This window comes from Misgurnus anguillicaudatus, chromosome 1, assembly GCF_027580225.2.
Source record: "Misgurnus anguillicaudatus chromosome 1, ASM2758022v2, whole genome shotgun sequence".
In the NCBI taxonomy this organism is placed as follows: Eukaryota; Metazoa; Chordata; class Actinopteri; order Cypriniformes; family Cobitidae; genus Misgurnus; species Misgurnus anguillicaudatus.
The window spans coordinates 29689046-29702103 of NC_073337.2; the positions used below are offsets into that span (position 1 = coordinate 29689046).

The following is a 13058-nucleotide window of genomic DNA, read 5'->3' on the forward strand; positions in this document are numbered from 1 at the left end:
GTGGTTAAAGATCATCTGTACAGAACATCGTTGTGTATGGAACAGGGTTAGTCTACGTTACATACGCCAATACGCGAGTTATCATCTCCAACGTAAATCTCTTTTCTTGGACTCCAACAAACACACGGATTACTTCCTGGGAATAGTGATGTAGACAAGACTGAAATTATCATAATTCATTGCATTGTGACCGAATCTTTTAACCTTTCGACGCGCACCAATTCGTGGGCGGGATGACGTCAGTTTTTTTAACGCTGAAAACAATATCTATATACTGTCTACAAACATTAATAATATTAACATTACTATACATCGTTTAAAAGGTCTACGGGTTTAGCATCAGTGTATGGTCTCTGTTTTGAGATACAGATGTTCTAGCATCATAAATATAGTATTTCATGACAGAAGTCCAGATGACAACATGCAAAATATAAACGGGAATTAGTCTATTTTTTACATCAGATTCCAGATGAACGTCTTGTAGTAGGATGTAATATACATTCTGAGGATTATTTACGTCGTAACACACTGTTTATGATTACACTTTAGGTTCTAGTAAACACGTAAACCCGCGTTTAAACTTTGGTTTTAAAAGTAGGCGTATAATAATACATACAGTAATATTCAAACAGTGCTGTCAAATATCATGACATCATCCGACTCGCTCGTTCCTCCAGTGACTTCATGGAAAATATTGATAGACAGAACGTGTAGCCAATTAGATAACGAATCCAACGATCTTTGTGTGACGTTTTATTTCCTGGTGTGGAAATTGCATTTTATACACTAACATAAGGTTAAATAATAATAAGAATGAACGTGTATGCATGTAAACAAAATACTTTTATTTTGGGGCTGACTGGCACTTGAAAAGGCACAAAACCCTTGCAAGAACCTAATTTTTGGTCCTACAAATGTGAAATATAACTTCTTTAGACTTGTGGATCAATGCATTTCTAGGTTTCACAAACATATTTATCATTAAGATTAATAAATATATATTCCAATGTACTTCAGCCGCTCTAACTTTTTAAACATGGTAAGGAGCGTCACATTTCCAGCAGACGTTAGAGGTATTCAGGACAAGATTAGCTTACTGAGCAGACTGGCCTGGTGATTCAATATGTTGTTCCAGGTGCCACCTGCTGGATATTATGTGAAGCACAACACATTAGGTGTGTTCGACATCGGCTGTGGCTGGATATAACCGATCGGCGAGATTAGCCGCGTGCAGGCGGGGAGGGGCTGAAAACGGAGACGTGAAGTCGGACGCGCTGTGGTTCCCGTAGCTTGCTGCATTTACGTCAGGCATGGCTGATCACATGCTGTTTGCTTGCTTAATCGCATTAAACATGATTTGTAAGATGTAAACTACATAAAAAGTGAATTATACTGTTTTGAATGTCCGTGTATGAGCATGAGTGGAACTGAAGAGGCTTACAGCATCTGTTTTTACAAGAATAAAGTTCAAAATAAGCATAAATTATTTAAATACCAATGTAGTTGGGTCTACGTTTTTTATCCATTTTATTTTGATGAAGATGAAACAATATAACATCGCGACTACATGAAAATAGCTTTAACTGTTATAAAATACAGATTTGTGAGCATTTGTGGAACTGAGGGCGTGAAAATAAGCACGAAACACACGTGATTGTTGTCATGTGGTGAATCCGACCAATGGTGAAACAGCTGTCCCAGCTAACACACGACGTCCTAGTTACGTAATTTATTTGTCATTTTTGGTAATTTCATGACTTACCAGCTGGCAACGTAACTGTTACGTCCTAGGGAGGTAATTTCATTACCATTACAGTACCAAATCACTACGTCGCCAGTACGGTCTCCTAACGTCGCGAGGTAACCAAGTACGTTCCAGTTAGGTAATACATTCGTACTATTTTGGTAATTTCATAACTTATTGGCAACGTAACTGTTACGTCCCAGGGAGGTAATTTCATTACCATTACAATTGTATTAACATTTATTTTATTTTCTATTTAGGTTAGCATGTTAAAACTTTACAGTCTCAAAGTTTCCCTTAAATAAGTCAAAATAGAATAGATATTTAACCACCATACGAGCTGCTCTTTACATAGGAAACAAAAAACAGCACGCGTCTCCCTCCTTCAGCTGAACTCAATCAGAGCGTGTAACCGCGCATGCACAGCACGGCATCTGACAGGACCGGTCGTTTTTCTGAACTGAGAGACAAACACAAAACTTACCAACACAAAACTTTTAATCCATTACGTTGTCACGACGTGCCCACGACAGGCAGATTACGTTGCAAAGTTACGTCGAGGCGACGAATTCAGGAATTTCACTTTTCCGGTCGCCACGACGTAAGTTTGGTAATCATATTACGTCGACGTTACGTAACAGTTACGTATTTGTGTTAGCTGGGGTCGTCATTACAGCCCGTGCAGCTCCTCTTCGCAAGCTGCGCTGGCTGACTCCGGCGGCTGATCTCGAATCGCTCTCGTGGTACTTAAAAACCACATGACACAGTCACGTGCCTGCAGCGCCAGCTTAAGTCGGACAAAAGTACTAACCGGAATGCACTGCTTCAAGTCAGCCACCGATTGGTCTGCGCAGCGCCGCTCTTTACATAGGAAACAAAAAACAGCACGCGTCTCCCTCCTTCAGCTGAACTCAATCAGAGCGTGTAACCGCGCATGCACAGCACGGCATCTGACAGGACCGGTCGTTTTTCTGAACTGAGAGACAAACACAAAACTTACCAACACAAAACTTTTAATCCATTACGTTGTCACGACGTGCCCACGACAGGCAGATTACGTTGCAAAGTTACGTCGAGGCGACGAATTCAGGAATTTCACTTTTCCGGTCGCCACGACGTAAGTTTGGTAATCATATTACGTCGACGTTACGTAACAGTTACGTATTTGTGTTAGCTGGGGTCGTCATTACAGCCCGTGCAGCTCCTCTTCGCAAGCTGCGCTGGCTGACTCCGGCGGCTGATCTCGAATCGCTCTCGTGGTACTTAAAAACCACATGACACAGTCACGTGCCTGCAGCGCCAGCTTAAGTCGGACAAAAGTACTAACCGGAATGCACTGCTTCAAGTCAGCCACCGATTGGTCTGCGCAGCGCCGCATGAAGTCGAACACACCTATTTATTTTAATTTTGCAACTTCCACGTGACAAAAACTACACATGCTCACACACTGAGCCTGCACCTTTCCTGCACTTTTAACACAATTTACGGTATACAGTTTATAGATAAAAGTGTAACCTTTGTATTGTATGCATATACACTACAGTATTTGTTTTTCCTATTATGGAGGTCGATAAGTACAATCAACTGCGTGCTTACCATCATTTCTCACAATATCTTCTTTAGTGTTCATCGGAAAAATCATTAAAAACCTACTGATTTAAACCTTTGTTGTATCTGGTTCCACATTGTGTAAACACTACAGGCTTTTTCCGTCTGTTATCACATGTTGCAGTGGTTCACTGTGAAAGTGAAACTAAGAGTTAAACTTTAATATCTGTTTGTTAATTCGCTAGAAAGTTACAGAGATACTGAGACCACAGACGTCTCTTTAACTTAATCTATGTAAGATATACCGGTTACAATATCAGGAATCCACAAACTATAACTAGCGAAGCAAAAAGGTAAGTGACATTTATTAAGTCCTTTAATATAATTTGTACAGCTCTTACAAATGTATGTGACAGATTTTTTAAGTTTTAAAGTCAACATGATGTTAAAGGCAGAGTATCTGATTTGATCCAGAAACATTTTTTGTTATGCTGGTTAAAAGTCTCCTCACATCCTGATAGCAATCACTATGTTAAGTTGTCTTAATGTATTTGTATAAACATGTCATCTATTTGAACTCGTACTGAACGCAATAATTGCAACACATGCAATTTTTGCCCTTTTTCTGTGAACGCGTTTTGCATATTACCACTGTCCACCATGTCCTTTCCTGCTATAGCGAAATCGGCATGCAAAGATGTAGTTTTTCTGTGTATCGATGTCATTTCAGGAGACATCAAACAAGTACAGCTGACTTTGTTTAGACACTTTGAATGCGTGTGCACGATAGCATCGCGTGGGGAGCTGACTATTGTCAAGTTAAGAAGTTTGTATTTAAAGGGACACCATGAAACTTTTGGCCACTAGGGGGTGCTAGACACGTATTTTTCACTTCTAGCGCCCCTAGAGCCCACAAGCGCCGCAGCACTGTCGCAAAGGAAAGGAACTGGCCAACCTTAAAACTAAACTAAAAACTAAACATTTAAAATGCTAAACGATCAACATTTTGAGACAACAGGGAGAAACGCAGTCATGTTACAACTTTCTGATGAGGAACTCGTCGTGGCAGAAGCCATTTCTCAATCTGAAGGTTGCAGCCTCCGGATGTCGTATTTCTAATACGTCATCAAGACTGTCTTATTTCACAATATTAACAATTACAAAGTTGACTATTATACTTAGTTAATCGTAAATTGTTGCAGTATGCTTATGACTTGCGAATGTAATGCTTAGTTTACCTTAATAACCCAGGCTTGATGACGTGTGCAGCCTGCATATTTGACCTCCGGAGGCTGCAGCCTTCCAATTCAGGAACGACCAGACGTATTTCCTTGCCTTTTTCCAAACAAATATTGTTGCATCCTCTCTCTCCCTCGCCACCAGGATTTTTCGCAATGGCGCTCGTTATTCCTCTTTTTTGTGTGAAAATCGCTCCAAATCCAAGTAAACCGATGCGTTTAGGTCTGCCGCTTTGTAATACGTCACGCGAGTGACAGCGGAACGCAGCAAATGAGGAAGAGAGAAGAGAGAAACGCTCGGATCTGATTGGTGAATGAATAGGGTTTGGTTTTACACTGTGAGCAAGTTTGAGTGCTATAGCATCCTGGATTGTAATGTAAATATCATAGACACAGTAAAAAGAAAGGTAAATACGTGAACACAGCATCTGAATACAGGGAACTATATGCAATATAATCGCCGTAATTTATAAAGAACATCGCATTTATGTATGAACAGTTTATATAAAAAATTGCCTTAAAGGGGAATCGAACCCGGGTCGCCCGTGTCATAGGTGTGTGACACTAAAGACTGTGCCACAGAGTCACATAATAGAAACTGCTCTCTACACTCCTTAAGTAGCCTCCAGCAAAATTCACGTTAAAAACAAATTGTGTGGAGGAAGTGACGTATGCCGTAAAGCAGTCGAATTTTGTAGTTTTTTTTTGTGCTCTGGTTACTACCACAAACCCTAAGTTTTAAAATACGAGTAAAAGTGATACAGACCCCGTCAGGCTATGGTAGACATGTCATTCAACCTATTTAAAGTCGATGTACTATCACAAGGGTCTTGAAAATGTATTATGAAGGTTGAAAAATTACATGGTGTCACTTTAAAGTAATCAGCAAACAAAACTGGAATGTCTGTATAACTTGTAAGTCCTCTACACTTTATTTTAGTATTCAAATCATGAAAACTAGATGCATATTTATAAAAAAAATCTACTAATTTCATTATTCTGCTTAGTTTGTCTGTTTAACTTTCAGTACCTGATTTGTATGTATATTTAAGGTTAAAAAAGATATTGCTGCAATACATAATATATCCATGGTCTAATAGAAAACTTTATGCTGTATTCAGGAAGAGGGGAATTCCTCTTCATACCCAGCTAATATAAACAAAGCAATAAAAGATACTGATGCTCATTTAATGAAATAAAGTCTAGGAGGTGTTCATCTGTAGTTTTTTACAGTTAGGGTTTTTGCAATGTAGTGTTGTCTTTAATTTTACTTTTTGGAGAAAGCAAAACTGTTAATCCTATGTTATCCCAACATTTTTTTTTTTTTTAAATAAATTACTCCTCACAACAACTAATTTTACCTGCCTTAAAATGTTTAACACATTTGATTTTGCATAATGTATATTTCAATTTTAACATAAATGTAATTAATTTGTTAACTTTATAAAATTGAAAATTATTGTGGAAAAACATGTTTGATAACTGAAGTACTTAAATTATTTCTTACAGCGTAGAAAAAAAAAACACGTTATCACATTATTCTGAAAATCAGAGGGGTGTGAGGGGCCTCCAACATAAATTTTGCCTATAGGCCTCCAAATATCTAGAACCGGCCCTTGCGCTGACCTCCCATCTGTAAACAAATGCAAACAAACATTCCTGCTCAAATAACAACCTGCACAGGAACCACAAAACGAAAACCTTTTTTTTTTAAAACAACAACAACAAAACCCGTCTGGATTAGAAAAGAGCAAAACCCCAAATGAACATTGGTAACTTATTGCTTTTCAATAAGCCATATAGAACCATGTGTATTAGTATGAGTAAAGTTTACTGCTATGTCTTAATATATTTAAGGCAGTTCTTGATCCAGCTTCAAATGGCCTGTTATATTAACTAAATCCAGTAAAGTTACAGATCAGATGAGTTTGTATCTAAACACATTATTTGTCATTCTGTGTGCTTGTGTAATTTGTTGTGAATGTGTGTTATGCAGATATTGAAGATTTTTAAATGTGTGTATCTGTTCTGTATCTCCATCTCTAGTTGATCATGGATAAGCCAGTTTGCCTCATTGACACAGAGTCAGATGGGAAGCTGTTTGTACAGCAGTCAGCGCTGGAGATCCTGCTGAAGATCGAGCAGCCGGTGGTGGTGGTGGCTGTGGTCGGTCTCTATCGCACCGGGAAATCCTACCTGATGAATCGACTCGCCGGGAAACAAACAGGTTAGACCCTCATCTGCAGTTCTGACAGAATCCAAAAGCTCAAATCTGTTTTTATCTCATTTAACGTTTAACATCTCTAAATACATCACCAGATACTTTTTAAAAAAATCAATATTTTACACACATTTGTTTTGAATGATATTGGGGCCACTATGACGTCGCATGGCAGTGCATATGCTATTTTTGTAACTTTCCACGCATCTTGGTGCATCTAAAAATGATGTCATTGTGTTTTTTTGATGTGGCATGATTAGGGTTTGCATTGGGCAGCACAATTGAGTCCAAGACAAAGGGCATCTGGATGTGGTGTGTTCCCCACCCCAAACAAAAAGAAACCACTCTGGTGTTGCTGGACACAGAGGGACTCGGAGATGTCGACAAGGTGACTATCTATCCATCCGGTTTACACTGCAATCCCTGGTGGTTCAAACCCAATCTCTACTGCTGCAATCATAGATAATTTTTAAGAGATCATGATTCAATAAAATGTCAAAGTCTCTCTTTTATGGGTCAATCCAATTTCTCAAATCTGTTTCAGGGAGACTCAAAGCATGATACCAAGATTTTCTCTTTGGCCGTTCTTTTGAGTAGCACTATAGTCCTGAACAGCCGAGGAACTATTGACAACAGGGCCATAGAGGAACTGCAGTATCCTTCTGATTATTTACATTTCATTGTCAATTTGTCTTTCTGAAGCTGGAACTTACATGTTATTTTGTATGACTCTTACTAATCATACTAGACTGTTGTATGACGTATACTATAGAAATGTTCCCATTTCTTCCCCATACTATTTTGCCAGAATTAAGCAATAAGTGGTATAAAACTGTTCTCAGTTGAGGTTTTGGATTCACAAAGTGAATCTTCAATAGTTTCTTAACTCTTAACAGATATGTCACTGAACTAACTGAGTACATCAAGATCAAATCACCTGATGAAGTTGTAGATGATTCAGAGTTTGTGAAGTTCTTCCCCAGTTTTATTTGGGCTGTGAGGGACTTTACTCTACAGCTGAACATCAACGGCCAAGACACAACAGAGGATGAATATCTGGAGTTTGCTCTGAAACTAAAGTTAGGTAATATCTAAAACCAAAAAGTTGATTTAATAACTTTTTTGTCAAAATGTGTTTATGAACATGTGCATAGTTTTTCATCTATTAGCCACATATTTAAGCTTCCTGTGACAGTAATATTCCTACTAAAACAGTAGTTAACCAGCCAAAGCAGGCTGGAAGACCAGCTGACCCACCAGCTTCAACCAGCTTCACCTACACTCTAAAAAAACAAACGGTGCTATATAGCACCAAAACTGTTGCTTTGGATCGTAACCATAGAAGAACCATTTTTAGTGCCATATAGCACCGGTGAAGCACCTGTGTAGAACCATATAGGGGCCATATAGCATGACTATAGCACCACATATGGTTCTACAAAGCACTATATGGTTCTACACAGGTGCTTCACTGGTGCTATAAGGCACTAAAAATGGTTCTTCTATGATTACGAGTAAAGAACCACTTTTGATGCTATATAGCACCGTTTGTTTTTAGAGTGTATGCTGGAATCTTGGGCAGCTTGGCTAAGCTGGTTGGCTGGTCTTGGGTGTTTTAAGATGGAAGTAGCTGGTTTAGAACTGCTCTCTAAATAATGTTACACCAGCTGAAACCAGGCTAGAAGGCCAGCAGAAACCAGCCAACAAGCTCAGGCTGGTTTTAGCTGGTCTTTTCATTAGTAATAGAAGTTCAAATTAATAGATTTCTTTGATGCCAAACTCTTCATTTTGTACCTCATATGTATTATTTCCTGACAGAAAGATTTGTTTTGTTCTCTTGAAGGTATTTCAACTCAAGCAAATAATTACAACCTTCCAAGAGAGTGCATTCGGAAATATTTCCCATCACGAAAATGTTTCACCTTCCCATTCCCAACCAACCCGGAGAACGTCTCATACCTGGAGACACTTGACCAGGCTGACATTTCAAAACATTTCTTGGAGGTCACTGATCGTTTCAGCCATTTCATATTTAATCAGAGCCAAGTAAAACATCTGAAAGATGGACACAAGGTCACTGGTAGAGGTACATCAGTCTCTTAATATTTTGATTGTCAGTTTTGTTTCCTGTTTTGTTTATATTAAGCAATGTTTCCTGTCTTTGTCATCATGAGATAATGCTGTACTTTACTTGTTCCCAAAAGTTTTGGGTCATCTTGCGAAAACATACGTGGAGACCATCTCTAGTGGGGCTGTGCCATGTCTGGAGAACGCTGTGATCGCTATGGCCATGATTGAGAATGAGGGTGCATTGCAGGAGGGACTTGAGGTCTACAAGAGTGGAATGGAGAAGCTGAGGAACTCTTTCCCTCTGGAACTGAATGAAATCAATGCTGAACATCAGTGTTTTAATCTTATGGCTACACAAACCTTTATGAAACGCTGCTTTAGGGACAATGATGGGAAGTACTTGACATCTTTAGAGGTAGGTGGGAGTTGCCATTATTGATATTAAGTTTACAAACGCATTGTTCCTTTTAACCGGTTCTTTACAAAACAGTTATTTTAACGACCCTATTTTAAAACCCTATTTTAACGATTTTCCTGTTTACATTAGATGACCCCAGAAATTGAGTCATTACAAAAAATATTTTACATTTTACTGATGGATAAAGTTGAGGATAAAGGTTTTTAGACTTGCGCCATTTCCTTTCAGCAGCCCTGAGGGTAGTCCATTGCTCGCGGAGAATATCGGACAACCACGCGAGCAAAAGGGAGTAGCATAAGCTGGTCTGGATGACAGAGGACAAAGATTATCTAAACATGATGTAAGAGTGGAGAATAAGGTTTCAGTGGCAGCATCAGCATCTAAAGACAGGAAGTGAGAAGAAAGAGAAGATGCCACCTCAGCTGAGAGGGTAGTAGGGGAGAGAGAATGCCTGAAATTAACTGGAGGCAGCGCGGGCATGTGTGATGTAGGAAGGTGTATGTTAAAAGTGATGAAGAAGTGTTCAGATAGATGAAGAGGAGTGACCTTTATGTTGTCCGTTGTGCAGTTGCGGGTGTAGATGAGATCAAGGTGGTTTCCTGACCTGTGAGTGGCAGCAGTGGTGAGTTGAGTTGAGTCGAATGAGGAGGTGAGTGTGTGGAAGTCCGCAGCATAGGGCTTTTCCAGGTGGATGTTAAAGTTGCCGAGTACAATGAGAGGAAATGTGGAGAGCAGCATATCCAGCTTCTCTATAAAGTTCAAAAGTGGATTTGGAGGGTGGTAAACTACAACAATGTGAAGTTGAGAAGGAGAGTTGATGTTAACAGCATGGTATTTAAAGTGTTATTTGTGCACAATGAAGTGAGTAGAGTGTAATTCCAGGTATTGTTAATGAGCAAACCTGTACCACCACCCCGGCCTGATTGGCAAGTGAGAGAAAGAGTAGTTTGAGGAAAGGGCAGCGGGTGTGGCCAAGTCCTTTGAATGAATCCATGACTCAGTCAGAGCTAGGATGTTAAAGGCCGACTGTGTAACAAAGGCATGGATGGAGTCGGATTTGTTGACAGCAGACTGGCAGTTCCAGAGTCCCACAGAAAAAGACAGAGGTGTTGGAGGTGAGATGTGGATTGGTCGCATGATTGAGCACGCCGTGTTCTGCATCCAAGATTCGGGTGGTGTCTGTTGTGAATGACATAAAAGTACTGGAAACACATAGTTAGTAAAAAGTACAAAACATAAATAAAATGTGAAAGATATAAAGTAAACAATACTCAAGGGCCATATACGTGTCTTTGCTCGGTACGGTAAATTTGATTTAAATTGTTTTTAGACATTGATCCAGATGTTATGTGTTGAATTTGGCCATCTGCTGGTTAGAAAATAAAAATATACAATTAATACAGTTCCGGAAAAAATAATTTTGAACAGAAGAGGGCCATAGATTCGCATTCATTTCACTTGATGTGGCAAACTGCTCACATCACTACTTTGGTGATACATTTTGTGAATTTATGTATATATAAACATGTTTTACAAATATACTTATCAAATTAAAGCGGATCCTTAAATTCCTTTTTGTATCTGCTCAAACTATCAGTTAAACCTCTTAACTCTGCCCCTGAGCTCAAACTGTCAATCAAACCTCTTAACTCCGCCCACTGAGTGCAGCGAACTGATATTCCACAGCAGAGCAGCTGAAACTCTACAGTAAATAAATATCTTCTTGTTTGAGTACAACGTTGTCTCTTTATGAAAAAAAAACACTGGTATGTCTATAACGGCTCATGTTTTATGAATTTAAGCAAGGCCGGATTATCCATAGACAGGACTGGGCGAGTGGGCAATCGGGGGCCTTCCATGAAGTGCCATGTCCGGAGAAAGGACAGGATTTTGGGTGCACCAGCAAGGCGTGTGGACAACTCCGCTTCACCTCTGTATCGCCACCGTTTTGCTGCTTTCCGCACATCTCCTATTGAAAAAGAACTAAACACTTGCGCTTTCCACGTACCATGTGAAACGCCCTTTAATCGTTTAACCGATGGGTCTACGCAGCCCGGGAAAAGTCAAAACATCTCACTCAGAACCATGAGGAGATGTGCCCGCACGGGTTTAAAATTAGACATTGCAGAGATGAGAGAGAATTTCTAGCCTACATTAACACCAAAACATTACAGATTAGAAAGGTCTTATATCAGATGCCCATAAGGAAAACTGAATAGAATACGAGAAACGTGTAAAGGATACAAGTATGCATATTGCCCTGTCACTCATCTCATTACAATATGCTATCTGGATATAACTTATTGTATATGAATCTTATGCCTAGAATTAGTCAAAGGGTTTGGTTCATAACTTTCTATTCTGAAAGCAACTGCATAGAGTTCAGTCTATTTAGTATTTTTCACTAACGCAGTTATTTGGGGAAAAATGTGTATAATTGCACGTGTAAACTTGCACAGTTTTTGCAGGCACTAGGCAGATACATGTTGGATATGCTAATGGTAAGGCTATAGTATAATCTCGTATTTTGATCTTAAATCTCCTGTTTCCCCCCCTCTGACACACATAAACATGTTAACCAAATAATAAAAATGATCTCATAAAACCAAACAGAATAGCTAAAAATATTTTTCTTCAAACATATTTTATTGAACTTCATATATGCAACGCAGGTAAAAAATTTAATCAATATATTAAACAATTAAAAAATAGGGAGTACACAAGAGCAAACACATGACTCTACAAATAATACAAACAACCACCCAGAAAGGAAATTTTTTAAGTCAACTATACATCTAGAAGCTTAGATATCCTTGCACTGTATAATGCCAAGTTATCATAAAATGTAATTTTTCATTAATTTAACGAGAATTGTTCAGTAATTAATAGTAAATAAATATAAAGCTTTAAAGATGATTATTATTTGGAAGAGGGTGTCCTTTTTCAGTTTCATCACATGCCCCTCAAAAGGTCTGTGCATGGCCCTAATTTAGAGCTTTATCTACAGCGTCTGCTAGCTCAGACAAGAAATCTGCAATTTCTTTAAGAAAGTCTGTGTGGTGGCCTGGAGGTCTGTAGATTGTAGCTAGGATGAAAGAAAGCTGTTTGTTGTTACGATCAGTTATTTAACAACATTATTTCAAATGAATTAAATTTTAGTTCAGATTCATGGTTTAAATAATTTATTGTAGATTGTAGCTACACCAGGCAGGCCAAGTCAGCCAAGTTTGCATTACTATTCCTGAAGATCTCCTTTTCTGTAAATTATTAGCATCTTATCGATTCATTTCAGAGTCTGTTAGGTATGGTGTGTATGTGAATGACAGCTGTATACACAAAAGCCCAGGATATGAAATGAGAGCTCCGGTCAAAAGCACTTTCAATTTATTTTTTATGGAAATCCCAGCAATAACCATAGTTAAATATTAAATTATTTCTGACATGATGTGTCTTTTATAACGTGATTAAAGTCATTACAGGGGATTTTTTAGGGGGTTTCCTTGTCATCTATCTTTTAGACCTATGTGTTGAAGAACAGGTTGATATCATCTGGATCAAGTTACCTGAACCTGTCCAGTTCTTCTTGTTAATCCTTCTTGTAAAACTAAAGAAATGATACCCTGGTTTATTCTGGCTCTGTCAGATTGCCATTGGGAAAGACCCATTGTTCCCAGTGGTTAGGTCAATACATCTTGTATGGTAGCCTTTACCACTGGTACTGTAGGTAGATAAACATGTAAGGTGCTTTGGATAAAAGCATCTGTTAATGGAAAAGCCCTTAACAGTGAGCATGAAATATACTTTTTTTTTCTGTGCGCT

General features: G+C 38.8%; 3 protein-coding genes across 5 annotated transcripts in view; all 3 read left to right on the forward strand.

The window, feature by feature from the left end:
* LOC129431705 (guanylate-binding protein 4-like) overlaps nt 1–13058 on the forward strand; it is a 42169-nt gene that overhangs the window by 27234 nt on the left and 1877 nt on the right. Inside the window, exons 2-8 of one of the 3 annotated variants that reach the window (XM_073869330.1) lie at nt 6577–6757; nt 7012–7139; nt 7296–7405; nt 7648–7835; nt 8595–8837; nt 8956–9236; nt 9468–10328. In XM_073869330.1, coding sequence (XP_073725431.1) covers nt 6577–6757; nt 7012–7139; nt 7296–7405; nt 7648–7835; nt 8595–8837; nt 8956–9236; nt 9468–9476 — 1140 coding nt within the window. In that variant the 3' untranslated portion in view covers nt 9477–10328. Of the gene's footprint in view, nt 1–3509; nt 3646–6576; nt 6758–7011; nt 7140–7295; nt 7406–7647; nt 7836–8594; nt 8838–8955; nt 9237–9467; nt 10329–13058 lie in introns of those variants that run through there. The other 2 variants (XM_055189702.2, XM_073869324.1) reach the window with 2 other exon arrangements.
* Nucleotides 1–13058, forward strand: part of LOC129431704 (guanylate-binding protein 4) — a 39697-nt gene that overhangs the window by 16825 nt on the left and 9814 nt on the right. The window lies entirely within an intron of this gene.
* The window catches only part of LOC129431703 (guanylate-binding protein 4), a 68082-nt gene continuing 58529 nt past the window's right edge, over nt 3506–13058 (forward strand). The window contains exon 1 of the mRNA XM_073869309.1: nt 3506–3645. The gene's annotated coding sequence lies outside the window, so the exon portion shown is untranslated. The remainder of the gene's footprint in view (nt 3646–13058) is intronic.